Source organism: Dermacentor silvarum, chromosome 4 (assembly GCF_013339745.2).
Source record: "Dermacentor silvarum isolate Dsil-2018 chromosome 4, BIME_Dsil_1.4, whole genome shotgun sequence".
Taxonomy (NCBI): domain Eukaryota; kingdom Metazoa; phylum Arthropoda; class Arachnida; order Ixodida; family Ixodidae; genus Dermacentor; species Dermacentor silvarum.
In genome coordinates this window covers 170,305,578-170,328,379 of record NC_051157.2, presented here as the reverse complement: position 1 = coordinate 170,328,379, position 22,802 = coordinate 170,305,578, and the positions used below count along the sequence as shown (strand labels likewise).

Genomic DNA, 22,802 nt, shown 5'->3' with positions numbered 1-22,802 from the left:
ACTGTCATTTTTTGTGAAAGGGACCACGCGTGCGCGTGGTCTGCGCTCGGCGTCGGCTTTCTATTGCGCCATAAGGCGGCGGTCCCACTCCGGCAGCACGAGCCCCCCGTTTTCAGTACTTTTGGAGCAACCGCGGCGGCTCTTCTACTTAGGATATGAAGTTGTCGTATGAACCATAAAAAGCTTAATTCTTGTAGATTCCAGCTATATATAATATAAAGAAATTGATTGATATGATTTAGAAATAAATGTTCAATAACAAGCATGAGATACATGGTTTTTGCGAACTGTGTCTCAGTTCTGACCATATTTAGAATAAACTACCGCACTTACTGCATTATGGCTTGCTCTGTAGCTTTAAGACATATTTATCTACTTCCTAGACATAGCAAAATAATTTTGAATTTTTACTTTTGGGATAATTTGCTTTTGAAAATTGCCAAATATCACGATCTTCTGTTGTAAACAGCCCCGCAACTACATGCTCAAGGAAGCTAAATTTTGGATAAAGTATAGTTCAAGGAATTTCAATTTAGGACGCAAACTTTCATTCATGTAACTTAATTAGTTCTCCTAATATTGCAGCCGAAATTAAGCAATATTTAGAATTCTGGGTTTATTTTTGCCCATTTTTGCGTGAAGGTACTAAAGCTACGACGCTGAGGTTTGAAACTAATAAAGGTACGTGAATGAAATTATGCGTCCTAAATGGAAATTTCTTGAATTCTACTTTATCCAAAATTTAGCTTCCTTGAGCCTGTAGTTTCCGGGCTGTTTACAACAGAAATTCGCGATATTTGGCAATTTTCGAAAGCAAATTATCCAAAACGTAAAAATTCAAAATTATTTTGCTACGTCTAGGAACTAGACAAATATGTCCTAAAGCTACAGAGCAAGCCGCAATGCAGTAAGTGCGGTAGTTTCTTCTAAATATTGTCACAACTGAGACACAGTTCGCAAAAACCATGTATCTCGTGCTTGTTCTTGAACATTTATTTCTAAATCACATCAGTCAATTTCTTGATAATATATATTGTTGGAATCTACAAGATTTAAGCTTTTTATGGTTTATACGACAACTTCATATCCTAAGTAGAAGATCCGCCACGGTTACTTCCAAAAGTACTGAAAACGGGGGGCTCGTGCCGCCGTAGTGGGACCACCACCTTAACCCACAGCTCAAAAAGCACGTCCACTTTTCGCGTCATCTATTGGCAAACAAAATACCGAGTCATGGCCGGTGGACAAGCGCTGCTATATTACGCTCCCTCTCCGCTCGGGCACGTGTATATATATATATATATATAATATATATATATATATATATATATATATATATATATACACATACACCGATATATGGACCGACCTTTTTCAAGGGTCGGTCCACCAACAGTTTCGGTCGGTGGACCGACCCTTGAAAAAGGTCGGTCCACCGACCGAAACTGTTGGGAAAATAAAAAACCTAAGTTAACCGCGAAGTTGTGCTTCTGATTTTCCTAAATACGCTTGGCCCATTGAAAAATCCAGTTACTACTATATATATATATATATATATATATATATATATATATATATCTTTGTTGTGTCAATAAATGCTTTGATATCTGTTTTTGAATTTTCTGCTCGCGTCTTTTACATTACAGATGCAACATTGATTAAAATTTGTACAAACATTTGGAACATTTTTTTCCTTCAAATTTCTTACGCAGCAACTTCTCCTTCGCTGTCATCACGGCCAGGGTGCTTTGATTGTGCATGACATTAGAGCATCTAGCGCGGATACATTGAACGACAGAGTACTTTCTCTGCCGACAGACTAGTAATTGACGTTGGATTCTGCGTCGAAGGAAAATTTCCACAGCGTTCAATGATACACTTTCGAAAACGCAAACCACAAGCAAACCATCACCTTAGTGCATCGATCAATCTCGCTTAAATAGCTCTAGTTTAGGCGAAGGGAAACCCGCGTAAGCCGTGAGACAGAACTTTTACGTTTCGACCGCGCTCGCGCACCACGCTCGATTTGTTGGCAGCAGACGACGCGCTGCAGGCATCGCCCGTTGCGCGAGCGGAGAGGGAGCGTAATCTAGCAGCGCTTGACCACCGGCCATGACTCGTTATTTTGTTTGCCAATAGATGACGCCAAAAGCGGACGTGCTTTCTTTCACTGTCGGTTGATGGCGCGGTAGGTAGCCGCCGCAGTGCGCAGGCCACGCGCTCGTGTTTTCCCTTTCATAAAGGACGACAGTGTATCTACATATATTTTTAGCCTCAATTTTCCCTGAGGTTTCCTTTGCGCTGAATAATGTTGACGTGTATGAGCCCGTGCCACCAGTGCCAGTGGCTTGGTTGGTTTTGGCCATGCGGTTGAATCGGTTTAGGCCGGGCGGTTGAATCCAGCGACAGACAGCCAAAGTTTTTCGCGTTTATGTAGCCCAAAAAAGACTCATCCTTGAAAGATGTCACGTGTGGCTCATACCGGGGCCGCACATTTCAGCTCCGCTGGCTTACCATCTGTACGGGGTGCATGGGCGGTGAACGTGACGCGTGCGACCAATCAGGGTCGTTTGGTGTGTCCCGGGGAGGGAAAGAGAAGGAAGCGGGGTTGGCGGGCGCTCCGCCGGGCTTCCCTGACCTCACATCGGTATCGGCGCCCGCATGGGAAGGCCGCGCGTGGTGCGTTCCGCCAAGGAGCAGGCTGCGATTGAGCAACGGTGCCGCGAACTCGGTCAGGAAAGGGTTCGTCGTCGACGTGCCGATTCTAGCGTGAAGGCTTCCGAAGCCCAGACTAAACGTCAGCGAAGAGCCGCGGACCCCGAGGTGCGGGAGCGCGATGTTGAGGCCAAACGTCAGCGAAGAGCCGCCGACCCTGAGTTTAGGGCAAACGAAGCTCAACGCGTGCGACAGCGTCGTCTTGCCCTCCAGGAACCCGACGACGGTGGTGGACGCCTCATAACTACGGAAAGGTAGTAGGTCAGGCACACAGACGACAACCTTCGCTTACCCCCAATTTGTCGACAGGGGAAGGGCTAGCGATTTTTTTTTTTTTTTTTTTTTTTTTTTTGCTGCTCGGCGCACTTCATGTGGCGGTCCTGCGCGCTTCGCATTAGAGAATCCATTGAAGTCACGTGCCATAATGTGGGTCTTTGAAAGCAGTGCGTGTAACCTTAGGGCAGAAAGCGAGGGCCCCTCGAGAGGAATATCGCACGGGCTTTCATTTGAATTGATACAAACTGCGCGCAAAGGACAGGACACGCGGAAAGAAGGAGACCAACGAGCGCAGACCTACAGTTGAGTTTACTCATACACTCATTGGAAGTCTGCGCTCGTCTGTCACCTTCTTTGCTAGTGTCCCGTCTTTTCGTGCAGTTTGCATCAATGTATTCGTACCAACGAGCCCAGCTGTCAACACTGTTTCCGTGGTTCGATATATTGCTTTCTTTTTTTTTGTTTTGGTTACGAGCAGAAAAGAGAAGTACTGCATTATGACACTAACGCGCACCGACAGTGAACGCTTCGGTCGTCTCAGCACTACGACGCCTCGATGCCAGCATTCGAAGGGACGCTGGCATCAAGAAGCACTACCAACGCCACCTAGGTGGCGTTGGTAGTGGCGTTCACCGTACTCAGCACAGCGGAGCGTGGCCTCCGCAATTAGCTCTGAAAATGTTTCTGAAGTTGATCGCGGAGGCTGCAATTACGACGCGCTGTACGCGCTGATTTGACTCGGTGACGATTCAGTTACGTGCTTTGTCTTGCGCGTTGTATTAGTGTGTCAGTTACGTGCTTCGTCTTTCGCGTTGTGCTAGCGTGTGCAGCGTAGTGCAGCTTCCATATGCACGACGGTTGCTCATGGTCATCGACGTTGGTAGTCGTGATGGAGGAGACGTGCCACCAGGCGTCAGCGTGGGTGCATCAACGCCTAAGGGCGCTTTAGCCACAAAACACCAATAGACATTATATATCAATGTGCAATAAACATTACACTACTTCTGTGAAGACACGTTTCACTTTCGTGTTCTATACCGATTCCTATATAAGAGGGATCAACCACATTTTTTTTTGGTTCCCCCGATTAGAAAAAAAAAAGCAAAGGGGGGGGGGGGGGGAGTAATCGCGCACCACCAATAGGTATAATGGGCATAAAGCCAATTATAAAATAAATGATGAAGGGTTTTGAAAGCAACCCTCTCACAATTTGAAGAAATAGCCCAATTAAAAGAAAGAAAGAAATTTGGAGGCGAAATCTGCTGAGTGTCACCAGAAAGTACAGGCAAAGATACACGTTAGACGGAATGGAAGGGAGAAACAGAGCGAAGTACATGAAACGACGCTCCTAGAAATTAAAAATTAAAAGCGTCTGCAGTGATACACCGTTGTCGTGCGGCTGCCTAGTTATTGCAGGAATGGAGGGAGCAAGGTGCTTCGACCAAAAAAAAAAAAAAGACGTGTGATTGCGCACCGCGCATGTCTGCTTCCAATTCTCAAATCTGGTTATAGGCCCTTTGAGAGTGCGCTTATCAAGCGCTACCAATTTTCGCACTGACACCGTCACCGTTGGCGTATTCGCGAACTTCAGCGCCTCGTGCAGCGATATCTCCGTGGCTACTTCCGCTAACCTTTTCCTGCGACGACTGCACTTTCATTCTCGTTAGAAACTTCAGAAAGAGTTACAACTACCGTGATAATTTTTCTGCAGACGACTGAGATGTTATGAGTTGACAACTGTGTCCTACGGTGTTTCCCACAACAATAGCCATTCACTCCGGTGCCTCCCCGCCGGTGTCCTACAAGGCCGCCCACAATCTGTCACATTTCCCAGTACAGGAAACACAAAAGGTATTCGCTGGTCTCATATAGTTTAGGCCCGGTGGACCACAGAATACCTCAAGTGGGCCCGCTGCTACTTTCACTGTAAATGCTTCAACAATTAATCGTAGCCTTCCCGTGTCTCCAGCAGTGGGTTTTCTAACACTTGATCTCCTTGCTTACAATAAACATTAGAATCTCACTCGCCCTCTTCATACGTCCCAAGAAAATATCCATCTTTAAGACCTCAATATGGCTCATCAAGGCGGCCACTCCCTATCTCCGTCTTGAGCGCCACATGCACATCCCACACACATCGATTCCTGCCAGCATAACACGACCCACCTCTACCGTTCCAAACACAACTATAGCACACAGAAATGCACTGCGTGTGCCGTGTCTTGGATTGTCCCTCTTCCTCCGTGCGTTGTTGCTCTAGACCATCATGATCTACCAACGAGTCCATCTTGCTGCACTGGTATTGCGGTTCAGCTTGCCCGCGCTTCCACCGTCGTCACGCAGTCCTCCATATGCTCGTCGACAAGATTCCGGCCTATTCCAGCATCCCATGGAAGCTTAAGGAAAAGTTATTCTTCATTGGACTGCTTCTTCGACGACGGAGAAAGGCTTGGCAACATGAACGCCGCTTAAACAATTGTTGCAACGGGCTTTTCACACTTCCTGCACACCGACACAGGTTTGAAAAGGCCAGCACTGCGTAGAATGAAAACAATGTCATCACGCGCCACTCTTTTCTTCCGCAAGCACCAGCAGAGGCCTCTGCGCCTCCTCAGTCGCTTTCCTGCTTTCCTGTAGGCGAAAGTGTCAGAACGGCAGTTTTTCGCGACGTTGCAACTGTGACTTCACCGGCCGTGCTATGCATGGCGTCGTCACAAGCACTTTGATGTGCTTTTACGCCGCTCCTGCTTGGTTCCTGGTGCAGCTGAAAAGCTCTTCTCCAAGGACAGCCAACCTGCATACATGTAACGAATAGTAGGATTAAATTCTCATTTACCACACTTTTTTTAAAGGCTTTGTCGCCCAATTGTAAGTCGTTTCGGAAAGGGAATCCACGATATGTCAAAAATAATTGGCGATCCAACTTACTTTCTATTATGTGCTCTTGATTGATTTACTTTTATGTTATATTTGACACTAGGAGTGTGCGCGTTCTTGGCCAATCCTTCGAAATGGATACGTCTCACCGTGGCAGAAGAGTTCCAAAATCTCTAAATGTAAATGTCCCTTGATAAGTCTCGTACTACCGTTCATTGCACGCACCTTTCATCGGCCATTGATCCCTCAATAAGCATCATTTATCACCTTTGTGCTTGTGACATCGCGGCGTGTGCGTCTCGCACTGTGCGTCCACCTGATTTGGAGAGAAACGAAGCGGGAAAGCTTGCATTTAAGCATGGCTTGGGAATGAATCAGTGCATAAACATAAAATTGGCATGAAAATGAAGTTGTGACCTTTGTGGTGGATAAACAATAGCAGTCCACGACATTGCACGTTGTATAGCTTGAAAGTAAAGAACATTTTAAGTATCGCCGTTAGTTTAGATAGCATTAAATTTTCGCTTCACGTAGATTCTAACATGTGCGTTGGATGTGCATATATTTTTCTCCCCCTCTTCAAGTTTGGGGGCGTGGTGTTCTTTTGGGGAGACAAGTGCTAATCCACTTCTCTTTCTATTTCTGTGGTGCTTACGTGCGTTCATTAGATCATAAATGATTACGAATGGCTCCTTCGGCTGCGACTCGCGCAAACAACGCGCATACTTTGGCGTGTGTCTACACTGTTGCTCTACAGTTAAGGGTAAAATTACCGAGAGCACGTACTCGTCCCGTTCATACCAGGTCATGTCGTAGTTTCGTGTTCCTCGCTACATAAGTGTGGCAACAGTCCACTAGGGGTTTGTGAATACGGATTTCTGTTACCGAATCGAATATTGCCAGAAGCCAATCGAATCGAATATCGAGTACTTTTCGAACAGTCTTCGAGTAATGAACAGCCGTTATGTCAATTATACAACACGATGTTCCCATCCCAGCATTCTCAATGTCAGCGTGTTTGCGTCATCACATAGTGCGTTATGAGGAGTTATTTATTAAAACCACCAATGGAGCATCGCGAGCAAGCAAGTTGGTTTTTTTTTTCACATGCACGGGACTCTTCAGAGAGTGCGAATGGCCGCTGTACAGCCTGTAAAGTATGTCTACCTAAGTAACGGAGCCTGCTCCACTACGCAAGTTCTCATCTTTTATGCCTATACTATGTCTGCGGGGGCGACAATTTACCGTCCTGTTGCTCCGATTTTATGTTTATTTGGGCGCAGTTGACGTTTTGAAATATTCGAAAAGTATTCGATAAATGCTCGCACTTACGAATAGTGGCTAGAATCGAATAATACACTATTCGATTCGTTATTCGAAAGTTTCGAATATTCACACAACGCTACAATCCACAGTAATAAATGCGGTAAAAATGTGGTTTGGAGACCAAGGCTTTAGGCTGGAAACTTACGAATTTCATTCAGTGTAATAGAACTGATTCTTTTGCCCTTCCTTTACTTTTGACAGGGCATCGCAGAGAAATTAATTGACAATACGAGTAAGCACAAAAATGCATTCATACGATATTGCAAAATTTAAGCATCATAGACAGTTTTCCTCTCTCGCGTTCTTCGCTCGTGCCCGCATCTCCTGTTGTTCTCTTGTCCCACTGAACTAAACCCGCCAATAGCGGTTTTTAGTTAGAACGAAGCGACCTTGCGCGTCCTTCCGCAGACGTGCCTATGTCACACTGAATTTCTGTACTACTACAAAATGTAAACATCGGGGTTGCGTGTCGTACTTGAGATAAAAATGAGAACACGTCCTTATTCCGGACTGTCATGGTTCGATCGGGACATGTTATTATCATTCAACGTTATTTTCGCTCCGCGCACGATGAAAATGTTTGCCACTTAGCATTTGTAAATCCACCTGTGCTCAGTATATCTAATACAGTGGGTGTCGAGCTCATCTCCAATGACATGCAGCGAATAACAGAGCAACAACTCACCTCTCGGAAGGGTGCAGAACCTGTATCCGGGCATTCAGCTTCAACTTCCATGCTCATTCAGGCAAACTGAAGGAGGGCTGTCAGCTGACCACATCTGACACCATAAGGTGCCTGACGATGTTTATTAATACGCGGCCACTCAACACCTGATCGATTTGAGTCGCTCCAGTCGCACTTTCTAGACACACCACGTGCTCCCGCACGACTCCCGTGAGAACGAAAAAGTCCAACACAAGCCGCTCCCGGGCGGCTTTGATTTTGGCTTGAGCTTGATCTCCTCTGAGCAGCCCCGCTTCGCGCACTCTGGCGAGCAGTTCGGGGCTTCCCTCGAGCCGTTGGAATGCCTCGGCGGCCATCTTGGTCCTACTCTCTCCCATGACGAACGTAGTCGCCTCGCGCTCGAGCATGGCGTCCATGCGAACCTTGTTGAAGATGAGTCTGATCTGCTGCTGGCACACGGACACCTTGTCAGTGGGTGACACCACTAGGGGCACAGCCTCCATTACGCGTCGCGGTAGCTTCCAGTACACCTGCAAAACGGGCAGCAATCGTGAGACCTGCATTCCAAGAGCATGCAATGCATCGAGCACATAACTGGTTGTATATTACTCTAGTAGAACGGGTGCAGGAAAACGTGGACGAAGATGGAAGAGTCCTAGCTTGTCCGCAACCTTCCTCCCGTTAGCGCTTAAGACGGGACGGGACGGTGAGAGCACGACAGACAAGGCACTGACTGACAACCACGGTGACATTGCGGGGAATTCAATATAGTATAGGCGATGTACGAACCAGTAATGTTTAGCACACTCCCGCGCTTTACCGAATTACCGGAGAGGTGTGCGGCAGCAACGATGCCGGTAACGACATCTGTTGACGCTTTGTGTAACCGCAATGCCTTAGACACATTTTCTTGTTCCATGAACATTGTTGCAAAAAAGAAACATTTAAAAAGCAATATGTGGTCACGATTACGTTGCTGCCGAAAGTTTACACCAGCAGCGAAGAAGGATACACTTGGTTACTGCAATAATAGCTCTATGTTTGTCTCGTTAAACACTAAGCGCCCAAGTGGCACCAAGAACCCGGCCACTCACATTTACCTCTGCGGTAGTCCGCAAACGGTGAGAAGCTTGTGGACAAACTAAAACTGTCTAATTACGAAGTCGTTTGAAAATGAAGTTTCATGTGGAGTCTACCTGTATACATAAGACAGGACTAATGCAACATTGTCGGGTGAGGCCTTTACGCTGCAGTCTACATAAAAAAATTACACCATCTTTCCGTAGGGGAACCCTGAGTAGTATGCGAAGCAACCATGGGGTCGACTCAAGGTAGTTTTATCAGCTGTATAAACTTGGACATGCAGCACCACCAGCAACGCGCAGAACTGTTGTCGACGCCGTCGGCGTTTTGCCCGCGTTCGCACCGAACGCGCGCGGCGTTGGTGACTGTTGCCGGTGCCTCTGGGGCGCCTACCGTCGCGCCTCTAACCTAAGCTGCTTCGCATTATCGCGCCCGGAGCCGCAGGTGTTGCCATTCGTTGCGCAATCCGGAGAGGAAAGGAGGAATGCCGAGAGTAGAGGAGATGAGACAAGGAGGGGGAGGATGGTGCGCATGCGCAGTAGGGGTGTGGACGCCGCACGGCGGATGGAGGGAGGGATGCAGGGAGGGAGGTAGGGAGTGACGTAGCCCCGAGCATAAGATGCTTCGCATCTAAAAAAGTATGGCAGGTGTTACACTCTTGTAACAGAAGAAGGCGAGTGCCTGCTGCACATTTGGTAATACATGAACTTATACAATCGGCGTTAGACTTCTTTGTAAGACATACTGGTAATGCATTAAGTTCTACAATCGGGGCTAGACTTCTTGCAAGACATAACGAGCCGCAATGGGAAGTACACGTGTGGCACTAAGGCTACCTCCGGAACGCCACATATGAACACTTAACGTAGTACCTGACGTGCAGCATGTTAGTGCGCGCACTAGGCCACACTTTTAGTCAGCGAAATGGCGGCCACGAGACGTGTGCAATCACGCACGCACTAGGAACACCCTTAGTATACGTTAGAACCGTGTAGCAGCCGTGACTTCAGGGAAGCGGGCTCGTCTCGCACCCCGGAGGGGGTTCGCTTCCCTCCCAGACCGAAATGTGCCAAAAAATTTTTTTCAAAGCCACTAATTTACTGACGTCAATCGGAAGTGTGACGTCTATCCGAGCATCTTTGCGGCATCGGCCACTCTTCACCACGGCGCAGTTTCGACAAGGTCACCACCAAGGGCCGCGCCAACATAGACACCTAAGTCTTTCGCCTCAATAACCTAGTGCTCATAGTGACACTAAGATCAGCCACTGTTGCTCAGGACTATGGTATTGTGCTTCTCTACCCACACCGATGACTCAATGGCGCTCTCCTGTTGAGCACCAGTTTGAGGGTCTGACTCCCGGCCACTGCGGCCCCAATTCGATGGAGGTGGAATGCAAAAACATCCGTGGGCCGTGCTTTGTACACATCTTAAAGAACCTCAGAGAGAAAAAAATAATAATACGAAGCCTTGTTACAGCGTCTGCCATACAGATCGGGCAGATTCGTGATGTATACAACGCGTCCCATCTATCACGCACCAAACGTTAAAAATATGCAAATGCCACGTAGCTGGACCACCATCTCGCCAAGGTAATGTTCTTTGCCGTCGCTTGGAGATGCTCAGATTATTTTTTGCATTCCACCTCATTACATAATTAGTGTTAATTAATTTCTCAATACCTCAAATATTACAAGTAGATGAAAAGTAACTATAAGAAAATTGTATAGCAACATGAAAAACTCCCGACACAGCTTTCTGTTGCTCAATACGTGCCACATAAATGTGTTTTTCTCAGAGGGAATGAAGCCCGCCAATACGCGCAAGATTGCCGCACAGGCTGGCCGCTCGAGACAATTGTGGAGCTTAATTAAAATTTTAATTCATAAGTGTGAGGGTTCGGGCTCGATTTGCCGGTCCCGGCATCCGCGTTCCGACCATGTTTGAGCTCGAGGTCGCGGATTCGATGCCGGCTGCGGGGGCTGCATGTCGATGAGGACAGAATGCAGAGACGCTCGTGTGCATAGATTTAGGCCGTGGTCAAAATTAATACTGAGTGCTCACTACGGCGTGCCTCGTAATCAGATCGTGGTTGTGGCACGCGAACCACCCGAATTTATTATTTTCTGGGACGCCGGAAGACGTAAACGGTAGAGACGGCGGCGGAACCATTCTGAATCCTCCGCAGCAGCGGCCTGTGACATCATACACTGTGGTGTGGTCTAGACTAGAGTCTTGCTTACTTCACACACACAAGAAAATTTGATGACATTAGTTCATTGAGGAACATAAAAAAAGAAAAGAAACGCTGGCGGCATTGTACTTATTTTATTGCGATAGCAATTATATGGACACTTCAACCGAATTTCTGCCGTCGGCGTCGCCGTCGCCGTCGCCGTGAGGTTCCCTATAGATAAAATCTTCGCCGCGCGCCGTATGCCCGAGCAGAAGCGTGCGGGGACGCGCGCTATCACGGAGAGCGAACGCACGCAATCTCCCACGCGCAAGCAAGGAAGCAGGAAGCCAGCGCCGGAAAGAGCGGGGGGGGGGGGGGGGGCGCACTTCTACTCCGCCAACAACCGCGCTCGTCGCTCGTCCGCACCGTCTCTTATCTCCACACGGCTCTGACCTTTATGCGCCGTGCATTCGCCGCTCAGTTTCCGTTGAAGCGATAGACCGCACGTACCTTCGCCCGCTGCGGCGTATGCTTGCTGCCAGCGTTTTGACAGTCGTCTGCAGTCATTCAGTGTGATCTATTCGTGTTTGTTTGTGCGCGCTCACACCACGCTTGTTCATTCAGTTAGTAATAGTCGGGTCACATTTTCCAACGCACGCTACACATGCAATGCTGCCCGGATCGGCAGTGCAGCGCTACAGGTGTGTCCCTTCGCACGCGCTGCCCACGGGAAGCGCTTCTCATCAACACCACCGTTTCACACGCGCCTTCTCGTGGTCATCGAGTCTCTCTTCATGTCGGTCTACTTATGCCGCAGCACACCTGCTTACTTAATCAGCTCATGTTTACTACAATTCATATTTCTACCAAAGCCGCTCACCTTACTTCGTATGACATTGCTGTGTTGCTATCGCATTCATTGCTTCGCCCTTAGGGCGAAACTGTGACATTTTTTTGTTAAAAAGAATACGCAGATACCCTAGAATACACTGATAAGCATGCATGACACTGCGCAAGGGGTCGTGGTTTGTCCGTTATTTTCTCATGAGCCATCCTTTAAAAAAAAGGGAGAAATCACGGGGTGTAAAGGCCTCGAAACATGGGCAGTGAGTTATGAGAGATGGCGTAGCGTCAGGGCTCGGAATGGGTTCCTACCACCTGCGGCTCGTTAAACGTGCACCGAAATCTAACCACTCGAGCGTTCTTGTATTTGGCCCTCATCCAAGCGCAGTCATTCGCGGTCGGTAATCGAGTCTGCGACCTCGCGCTCAACACAAGTACGTCATAGCCGCTGCGGCAGGTAAGCCTTATTTCCTTTGCTTAGTGTACGAGCGCTTACATACTTACACATTTAGTTCGTAATTATTTTCTATAGCTAACGTACAAAAACATACATTGATTACGGCAAACAGTGCGATAAAAAACGTTACGAGAAAGAAAGACTGCACAGGTGCTGTGTATTACAGGTCACGTTTTTTTTCGAGCTGTTTTCCTTAATGAAGCCATACCAATGAAATCAAGTTCAGACTCCTTTAAAAATGTAAAGCAACGTGCACTGCTAGGATAATTTGTTCATAGATCGCACGCGCTATGCAGGTCCGCACAACAACGAAGAATACAGGAGAAGCGCTTCGCTAAGGTTATTGTCTTCGTTAGCACGATACAAGGGGATTCACGCAGGGGATTTCCTGTGTGATTTTCTTGCAGTTATTGCCTGTCGTCACTCCCTTCAGCTACACCTGAATGTCCGACGAGTTATCTACAGACTTTACTAATTGGCTTCTGCTCTAGTCATAGAGTTACCAACTAAAGTTACTAGAGAGAGCTCTGGTGCTGAAATTGATCTACTATACGATGGAAAATGATGGTCAATTTGTCTCATCATCGGGCTTGTGGATTCAGACGCCTCTTGCGGCTTTTTTCACAGGGTTTATCTGCATTTACTGACTTACATTTCGAAGCAAATCTATTTTTGCAAACGCAGAGAGCAATAGCACTCTGCACACATGCATAATCGCTGCGAATATAGCGCAATATTTTGCTGAAAGTGTTCAATATTCAAAGCGGTTAAGCCGTTTGTAGCCAGAAGGACGAAGTGTAGACAAATCCATCTGCAATAACCATCATTCCCGTAACCGCCACGCTGAAAGCTCCCGTAGGCACTAGCGCCAAATTTTTTGCAGAAAACTGTATGAGTCTGGCTGGTTGACACCATTTTCTGCTGCGAAAAGGCGCGAAACTTTGTGAGGAAAAAAAATAACGACAGGACGGGAGTGGGCGCGATGGTTGAAGGTAAGCTTAAACGGGGGCGAACAGTTCATTCTCCAAGGAACGTCCCAGTATCCACAAAATACATTTCCAATTGAAATAAAACCACATAAGATTTTAAAAAAGATGCCGTAAAAGCATGTTCATATCTTTAGAGGTTCGAATAAATGGTGTTCACCGCTGGCCAAGGCTGCAGACACATCGCTGCTGCGTATGTGTTGCATTTCATTCTTGGAGTACTACGCCTTCATTCACTCACGCATTCACTCACTTACACTGTGCATGTGTAGACTTGGCCCACACGTGCAAGGACCACGATGCATTAGACAAACGTGCTGCAATATTGATAGAAAGCTTACGCTCCCTTTCTTTGCAAATAACGCTAGGGCTGCTGTGGCCAATATAATATGTTACACGCGCCGGCGGTAGCTCAGTGAACATAGCGTTCAGCTGCCGCGCGCGAGGTCTCGGCTTGGATCCCTGGCTACGCTGGATGCACTTCAATGAGGGCTAAATGCAAGGTTCAGGTGCACGTTGAAGTTGGCCAAAATTATTCCAAAGCATTCCATTATGGCGTATCCCCGGAATTGCTTTCGTCCTTAAACATCGTGATTTAAAAAGAATAATCGGGTAGGCTGTATCAGAGACGCAGCCGCAGTGGGGACGTTAAACGTCTTGTTCGTGAGGCAGCCTGTGTATGGGCACTAATGGAGGTAGATAAATTATGTAACGAAATAGACAAGCTGCATTTATTTCCGCATTAGGAAATATTGCTTGACTAAGGTATGTTACAGCTAGTGGGGGTCTTACTGTGTAATTTTGCAATCATGCTCGCTCCCTAACCGCAGTGGATGTTCTACCGAGGGTGTTTAGACACAAACGTAAACAGAAAAAGTTATTCTTAGTCGGGTGGCGCGACTGCCCTTCGTCGCTCGAGCTCGCCGCACTTGTAAATGGTTGGAGCCCACGTGCTTCCCTCAATCGCTTGCGCTTCCTACGGCGACGGGTACGTTCCGTCGGTTTCAGAGCGCTTGAATATCCCTCTGTCTAAATCATCACCAACCACGCAGGCCCTCCAAATATATTTTACCGTCTAAGTTGCTCACAGTTGCTCTTGCATTCTTTACAAAGTTATTCCTCGGATTTTCGAGAGTGACAGCCCACAAACAATTGTCATGAAACAAAACACAGACAGCGCATGCCTTTTATGTTAACTCTTCTCCGGCTGAAATATTAAAGGTGCGAACAATAAAAGAAGTCCGGCCCACGAAAGAGGCCGCGTTTCTACCAGAAAGCGCGCCTTCGTGCATAGCGTTCACCGCCACCGTTTCCCGGTAAACATTACGGTTACATAAGCTGCAGTTGCCGGCAAGTGTGAGAAACAGTCAAGAATCACTTTTGGAGTCACTTTTGAAACAGTCACTTTTGAAGGCGAAGCTTAAGCGTCCTCCTAATTTTATGGCTGAGGTGAGCTCTCTCAAACGCGACCACTCCCTCTCGGTGCCTCATTGTACGCCGAGCGAGATGCTAAATGTAGCTCCGATTCCATCATGCGTGGAGCGAGAAAGGTGCCACCTGTACGCGCGACATATGCTTGATCGAGTAATGACTTCGTTTGTCTACACAATGATACCATAATAAGGCACTCGGATAGTGCGGTCCCAAAGATGCAAGTTATAAAACTACTACGTGTTTCCGGTGCATGCGGTTTTAGCAAGCAACCCCCTGTGACCGATTTTGAAGACGTTTCACATCCAAAACTGTCCTACTACAAATCCGGTGTATACTGAATATCTGTCGGACGAAGGATGCATTCTAGCAACTCGAATTCCTTTGTTATTCGATCTGATCTACGTGCGCAAAGTTGCTTGCGCATTCTGGCGCCTTCCCTGAAAAGCTCACTATAAACGTAACTGTCGTTTTTCTTTTTCTTTAAATAGTATCACTCCTTTTCCCATCGCAAATATTTGCAGATGTAGGCCCTGCGAATCAATGGGCGGTCTCTAACCGCGGCTGCACTTCTATGTCAGGAAGAAGACAAAGCACACACCTGTGCCGTTTGCGAGGGGCCCAGGAGAGGAAACTCTAGCCGCGTCAAGTGTCCGCTGCACAATATGAGAAATGCCAGTTTGTCGGGAAGGTCCTTGAAACACTGCGCACGAGACGTCTGCACCGACAGTGTGGACAAGCTTCGGTTATGGTTGAGGCCGTCGAATATAATCCGCGAAGCTTCGGATTTGCAGTCGAGTACCATGGCCAAGTCAGTCAGTGTCCTCGTGTGGTACAGAAAATCCGCCAGGAGCTGCGTCGCATCTTCACTTACGTCTCGGAAGAAATTGATGTGCAGGCTCGTGAGATTCTTTGACATTACGACCAGACTGATCATCTCCTGCAACGCGTCTGCGGCTCTTCGCATGTCCATGATGACGAGCGCAGCGGCATCCACGACGTGCTTGCCGTGTCTCGTGCTGCTGTGTCCTCTGCTGCGGTGACCCCTGTCGTTGTCCCCCCTGATGCTATGTGAAAACCTAGCTTGAACGGGATTCCTCGGTTTCGAGGCCTTAGCACGCCCAAGTCCCGTTTCCGAAGGTCCGGGACAGACTATCCCATTCAAACACTGCACCCCATTGAGTGGGATCACGGATATCACGTTGTCAATGGTCGTTCGGAAGGTAAACTTGCCAAGGCATCCGTTTGACCTGGCAAGATTGAGAAGATCACAGATTTTGTCTTGGCTCACGTAACCTGCGTCGACCCTCAAGCGCGAGTCTGAGCGACCAAGGGCCTCTAAGAAACATTGTGCCCACTCACCAATCAGCATATCTTCAGGAAGTCCCAGAAAACGGAGAGACTTGTTACAGCTTAGAAAATTCGCGAACGGGTGACAGGTCGCACTATGCTCTAACGTGCTCTCGGTGTCTTCGGCCCGCTGTTGATGTTCGGTGCACCAGCGGCACTTGGTCAGGTCAATGCTCTGAACGACGTCGTTGACCAACAGTGCGTTGTTCAGAGCCCGAATGTCTTCCATGTTCATGTAAATACCATCGCCGACTATTTGGACGATGCTTCGGTTTGCCTCCAGCGCTTTGAACACGGTACCCATATTAGGCAACGAGTAACTCCAGTCCTCTACCATCAGCTCTCGAAGGGTGACGTTCCCTGCGAGGTAATTGGCAAAGCGCGAACCATGTTGCTCGATAATATTCCAGTCTATGTGCAGAGCCTCCAGAGTCGAATTCTTCTCTAGCCCTTTCACGAAGCGCGTGACGTTAGCGAATGTGAAAAGGATCCTCGTCAGGCGCAGGCGCTTTAGCGATGTCGTCCTTTTAAGCAGAGAGCGCGTGGCACGCTCAAAGGCGCTGCATTGGTTCACCTGTCCCCACATCGATAGATCGTACAACTCGAGTTCCCGGAGTCGCAGAAGTCTAGGTAGCACGTGCGTCAGTCCTACAGTAGACACATCGTCGAGTTTGTAAGAGCCCAAGCTCAGTCGTTGCAACCACGGTGCTTGCTCTAGGGTGTCAAAAAACATCGCGTGGTGGTGACGCAGGAGGCAGCCTTCAAGCTCCACGGTTCTCACACAGTAGTTGTTGAGCAGGAGCCAATGGAAGAGAAGCACGGCGCCCCTGTACCGCTGAGCACGGAAGCCCACGTCACTTTTGTCCGGGACAACGTCATCGTCATTCGTGCACTCCGTGGCGGGCGGGTGCGAGCAAAGAGCGAGCGTCCCCGGACGTGTCTCCAAGACCTCTGCGCGTATCTCCCAGAGAAATTCGTTCCACGCTCGCAGGTGCTCCAGAGTATGGCGGCATCGAGAGGGCGCCATCGCCCGCCAGGTGACGCTCTCCAGCCTAGTGTCGGCGCACCTGACGGCATCGGCGAGCACTTCTGCTGGTCCGAGTTCGGGACACACTGGCGACACGAACAGCGCGTAGTCCAGGGCGTCGTCCGGCTGTGGCGTCCTGCATGCAGAGAGAGAACTTGTATACTGCCAGGCGTACATTGTGTTGCTTTTCGCTGGTGACTGTTTTTACACCTGATTATCACCGCTATGAAGTTATTGCTTGGAGCCAGACGCACCTGCTGTTGTATCGCGCATTTTATTAGTGTTGTCACCGATTCTGTAGCAAAGAGATTTGTCTAAATAGACTGCGCGCTCGGCGAGAATAGTGTGGCCAAGTCTTGAATGTAGGCGTGCACCAGCGAGCACTCTAGAATGTACGGTAGTAGATACACGCGTAGATAGCGGACGGACTTGACCCGCAATTTCAGATTTCGAACACCTACGTGGGGGCGGGGGGGGTCACAAGTCACAACGCTATCATTGTGACTTGAGTGTCACCTAGCTTTTCTTGGGCACGAGTTGGCCCAATAAATAGATGGATTCGTAACCTCAGTGTATTAGTTCTTCACCATCACTACACAATACTAACAAGGTAAGGGGGAGAGATTGGCAGATGCGCCAGCAAGCTATACTCTCTACGGCTGGGGGAAGTAACGCAGGGAAAGGAGTTATGATAGAGCCAAAAGCTTGGAGAGCGGGAATACACATAAGCAGTTACGCTGTATATACTGGCTTGAGCCTCTCAACCCATGCGCTTTTCTTAAGTCTGCGTCCAGTTTTACACAGTTTTACACCCTGCGTCCAAAATGGGTGCTGCTCGAAGCATAAGAGGCTTCCGTTTGCGTTTGTTGCACTAATGCCAACCTTTTCGTCTCAGCGCCGGCAAACGTACCTGGCATGGATAGCTCGCTGGAAGGCACGAAAGCATTGTGCCTTTGTGGCTCCGCAGCAATATATTGCATGTTGGGCGAATGCGAGAGCTTCCCATGGAGTGAAACCCTCACTTTGGTTAGCCTGAGAATGGTTATTGAATTATGGGGTCTTACTTGCCAAAAACCCTATTTGATTATGAGGCACGCCGTAGTGGGGGACTCCGGATTAATTCGGTACCACCAGGGGATCTTTAATTAACGAGCCCCCAATGCACGGGACACGGGTGTTTTTGCATTTCGCCCCTACCAAAATGCTGCCGCACCACGGCTGGGATTTGATCCCGCGACCTTGCGCTTAGCACGAGGTCACATTCGCTGTTTATGAAAGCGGCGACTTAATCAAGAAGACGTCGTCTCGAACACTTTTGGGAAAGAGCCGGGGAAATGGGTAGCCAAATGGATTCCTCGCGAATACATACGCCGCACTCAGGCCGCGGCTACTCATGAGGCAAAGAAGTGCGAGTAGCGCGGAAGCATTGCTTTGCATTTTGATTTTGAGGGAAACTGGACTGTCCTTCTCTCAAATCGAACGCAATCATACCATTGACACAAGAAAGAAATCTCCATGATCGCCTGTGTCGCATGACAAGGGAAGCAACACACAGCGTTGCTGTCGTAATTTGCTGTCATCACGACGCAGCTCAAGCCTGCTGCGCCCTACATTGTGTGCACGAAATGTTAGATGAAAAAGCACCCATCTGTCGTCACGTCACCTACGGAGGTGATGGTGCAGCGAGCCATTTTAACAATAACTACCAACTGTATGAGTCGCGGCGTGCCAAGTATACAATGCCGCGAGGTGGCAATTTTCCACTATACCGGGCATGGAAAGAAGGCCTGGGACGGTGTGGGTGGGCTCGTTAAGCACCAAGCTTCCCTGCACAAGCGCCGCCTAGATTCAATCTGCGCATGAGATGGTCTCCCAACTTAGCGACAACCTCGAGAATGTGGCCCTGCCTCATGCGCCTTCTGCAGCCATCGAGAAGCATTGTCAGTAGAAGTCAGCAGAGTCAGTGCCGCGTGTGCCAGGAATTCAGTCGTGGCATGTGCGCCCACGTTCAGTCAAGCGGACACGTGATGTGTGCTGCGAGAACCGCCGCTAGCCAGGTGCCGGTGACTAAACCTTTTGAAGCAATAAGTGCGAGGGACATGCAATAAATTTGTTCGAGCGCCACGAGTAGGGTCGAGATTGTTCTCTCTTTCATTGCGTCCCAGGTAAACCTCCCTTCATTAATGGCAACCATTACTTCTTTTTAGCATTTTTTAGAGGGAGTCAAGTGTGAACACTTAACAAACCGGAACGTGTCCTCGGGGCACTAAAGCCAGCACGCCCAACATCGGCCACTTTGATCCATTATAGCGGGTGTTCGAAATTAAACTTTACGGAATTTTTAAAAATCGCCTGTGGCAGGTAGCATAATTCTTATCGTTGAGCTGGGTTATTCGAAGAGGCGGACGTTAGTAGCATGAGAACTCGAAACAGATATTCACCTAATTAACAAAAATTCACCAATTAACTTCTAGGTTAATTATTTTATGACACATATTGCAATTCAGGAATTGTAGCCGGTGCGCTTGCAAGACGCATCTACTAGAAGTGAATTTTCAGGATGACACCAGTTTCGATATTATTTCCCAAATTGTGGGACGAAATACATGGGCGTTCCAGTTACTTTTGTGCTTCAATGTATAAAACAGCATTTTGGTAAAGAAGTAAGTGGAACAACAGTGCATTTTTACGGCGAGTTCGATGGCGCATATCTCGACAATGGTGTCATCCTGGAAATTAATTTCAAGTGAATGCGTCTTGTAAGCTCACCGGCTACAATTCGTAAATTGCAATGTGTCGCAAAGTAATTAAGTAAGAAGTTAATTAGCGAATTTTTGTTAATTGGTTGAACATGTGGTTCGATTTCTCGTGCTGCTCTAATGTCCGCCTCATCGAATAACCCAGCTCAATGATAAGAATTATGCCACCTGCCACAGGCGATTTCTAAAAATTCCGTAAAATTGATAAATGAACAACCCTGCGAATGTGAATAAAGTGAATGAGGAAACATAATATTGCATTCATGTATCCATGTTCTGATAAGTGGACTTACATCCCAAAAATTTTTAGAAATTTGTGTCCGTAGTTTTATTTTTTTTCAGAATGAGCTTTTCTTTAACTTTTTATTTAACAACTTTTTTCTTATCTTGTATTTTATTTACGAACAGAATATATCGCAGACATTTTGCAAAGGCAACCTCCTATATTTGACACTGTTCTCATGTTTCTGTTTGAAATAGCAAACGCACAAAGCGCATAAAAAGTCGCAAACCTTTTCTCATATGTGCCATCTTCGGAATTTTTAAATATATTTATTGCGATAGCAATTACATCGACTCCCCAAGCGAAATTTTGCCACCGACATTGGCGTAAGCGTGGCCATCATGTTTCGTGTATATTTATGTATACCTATGCTCTATGCCCCGCCTTGCTATATGACATGCGGTAAATGCGGATTATATTGCCACACCATTCTATCACCAAAGTTGCTCACATCAGGTCCTACATTCCTCACAAAATTATTCCTCAGAATTTTGAGAATGGCAGCCCACAAACAAAAGTCATGAAAGAAAACACCGACAGCACATGCCTTTTATCTAAAGTCTTCTCAGACTTAAATATTAAAATTGAGAAACGATAACAGGCCTCAAACCTGAAAATGATGTAACTTTCTTGGCGTGGCTGTGCACTACCTCCTGGATCGGTCCAGGAAATAAAGCATACTCTATACGCAAAAGTGGTGTTAAATCGCTAAGAAAGACGTTGGCTTTAATTATTAAACATAAATGAAATTGTGTTACGGCATGATTCAAACAGAGGTCTCCTAGCACAACAGCTCGTCTTTACTTAGCTTACGTTTACTTCGATTCATACTGCCAGTACACCTACGAGTCTTACACTTCGTGTAGTAATCTAACATGTTCCTATTGCATAACTGCATCGCCCTTGAGGCGAAACTGTGAAATTTACTTTTCTTTCCTCTACAAAATCTCCGCTTCCTGAACATCCCAGAAAATGCGTCTTAATAAAAAAAATGCAAATGAATATGGGTATCGCGCCATATGCTGATTTAGTCGTGTGCGAAATTATTACATTGTTATATTTCCTTCAGAAGAACTTGCATACTATACAAGTACATGGGGGCTCATATACGTCAGCTACTAATCTTACCTGGCAAGCGCACGTCAATTATATTTACACAGTAAACAACGCGAATGGTAAACTGTGATACCTTCGCAGAAATTCCTCCATCACACGTTCCTTGAAACTCCTTCTTTATAAAGCGCTTGTCCGCTTGAACTCGAGTATGAAAGTTCTGCATGGGAACCCGGTCCTGTTTCTATCGTCTGTCATTCCGTTCATACCTTTGTTGTTTTGTTTTTCCTGTTTTTGCGTTGAATCTCAACGCTAGCTATATGGCAGCATTCACACGACTGTATTTCCGAATGACACGTGGGCTTCACGAGAGAAGAGCGTTCTAAGCCAGACTTATTTCTTTACTGCTCAATTTCAGCCGGAACGGCCCGTACGCAACACGTCGCGCACACCGGAGCCCTACTCCATCTTACGGTGACGATGAGCCGGAGCAACGTTGCCTCCTCTCCCGCCTCCTTGATGGGAGTCAGGGAAGGCTGTCTCCCTTCGAACTGTTTGGTCAAACGCGCAACTATGCCATCCACCTTTTCCGCGTGGCTCGAAACATCCGAACGAGTATCCCCCTGTCACTGGTGCGCCATATGAAAAGGCGAGTGACTACATGCAGAAACACAAACTCACCCACGTTCACCCTCTGCTGCGCCTGCCTCCGTCGATGGTTGGCCGTCGGGTGCTGGGCCACCCTCCGCCATGTTGTCTCAGCCTCCGCGGCCAGCTGTTTGCCTCTTCCTGACCGCACTCGCACGCGCGTCGGGAAAGACACGATCTTGGCACTCCTACCAAAACAGCGTGTTGTGGTTGTGGCCTTCCCAGATGTGGGGCGCGCAGTCGTTCTTCTTTATCCACGCGTGTTTCTTCATCGACATTCCTAAGCGGTCAGCAGCTGAAAGCGTTCGCTCCTCTCGCTCTACTGAGAAAAACAATATGCTCTTCCACCACTGCAAGCGAGGACTCTTATCACGTGGACGTTTTCCTGTCACGTCATACGCCGCTCAGGCTGCACTTAGCTTCAGCTGCAGCCACCTTAGGGTCTTTCTCTTAACGGTTCAGTGCTCCAGGAACTGCTGCGAAAATTAGAACGTCGTATCAACTGGAGGATATCTGTTTTCTTCAAGGGTGAGCTCGGATGGGGCGCAACTCGGAGGCGATCGATTTTTCGGGGAGCATGGGGAGGAGAGCGCTGAGGCTGGCGCCACCTGGCCCCGGCGAAGCATACTACACGATAGCGCCTGCATCTTCTCTCTCTCTCTCTCTCTCTCTCTCTCTCTCTCTCTCTTTTGTCTTTACGTTGAAGCCAGTAGGGGATTATTTTAGCTACCACGGTGCACAAATTCACCGCAACGCATGTTTCGATCACATCTCGCAATCAGCAATAACTACGGCGGGTTATCTAATTATTCATTGCCATCGACGCT

The 22,802-nt window shown here is 47.8% G+C and overlaps 1 protein-coding gene across 1 annotated transcript; it reads right to left on the bottom strand.

The window, feature by feature from the left end:
* Positions 1 to 5,335: 5,335 nt before the first annotated feature.
* On the bottom strand, positions 5,336 to 22,434 carry LOC119450768 (uncharacterized). The gene is made up of 4 exons (XM_037714273.2): positions 22,009 to 22,434; positions 15,457 to 17,368; positions 7,880 to 8,409; positions 5,336 to 5,785 (listed from the first exon to the last, which is right to left on the bottom strand). Exons 1-3 carry the CDS (start codon positions 22,077 to 22,079, stop codon positions 7,960 to 7,962), a joined length of 2,433 nt encoding a protein of 810 aa, XP_037570201.2. The 5' UTR covers positions 22,080 to 22,434; the 3' UTR covers positions 5,336 to 5,785; positions 7,880 to 7,959.
* Between the last annotated feature and the right edge of the window lie 368 nt (positions 22,435 to 22,802).

Coding starts and splice junctions, on each gene's coding strand:
- LOC119450768 (XM_037714273.2), bottom strand. CDS start 22,079: ATGGCGGAGGGTGGCCCAGCACCCGACGGCCAACCATCGACGGAGGCA. Junction 17,369..22,008: donor GCAGCAGAGGGTGAACGTGG/GTGAGTTTGTGT, acceptor CTCTGCATGCAG/GACGCCACAGCCGGACGACG. Junction 8,410..15,456: donor GCCCCTCGCAAACGGCACAG/GTGTGTGCTTTG, acceptor CCCGTTTTGCAG/GTGTACTGGAAGCTACCGCG.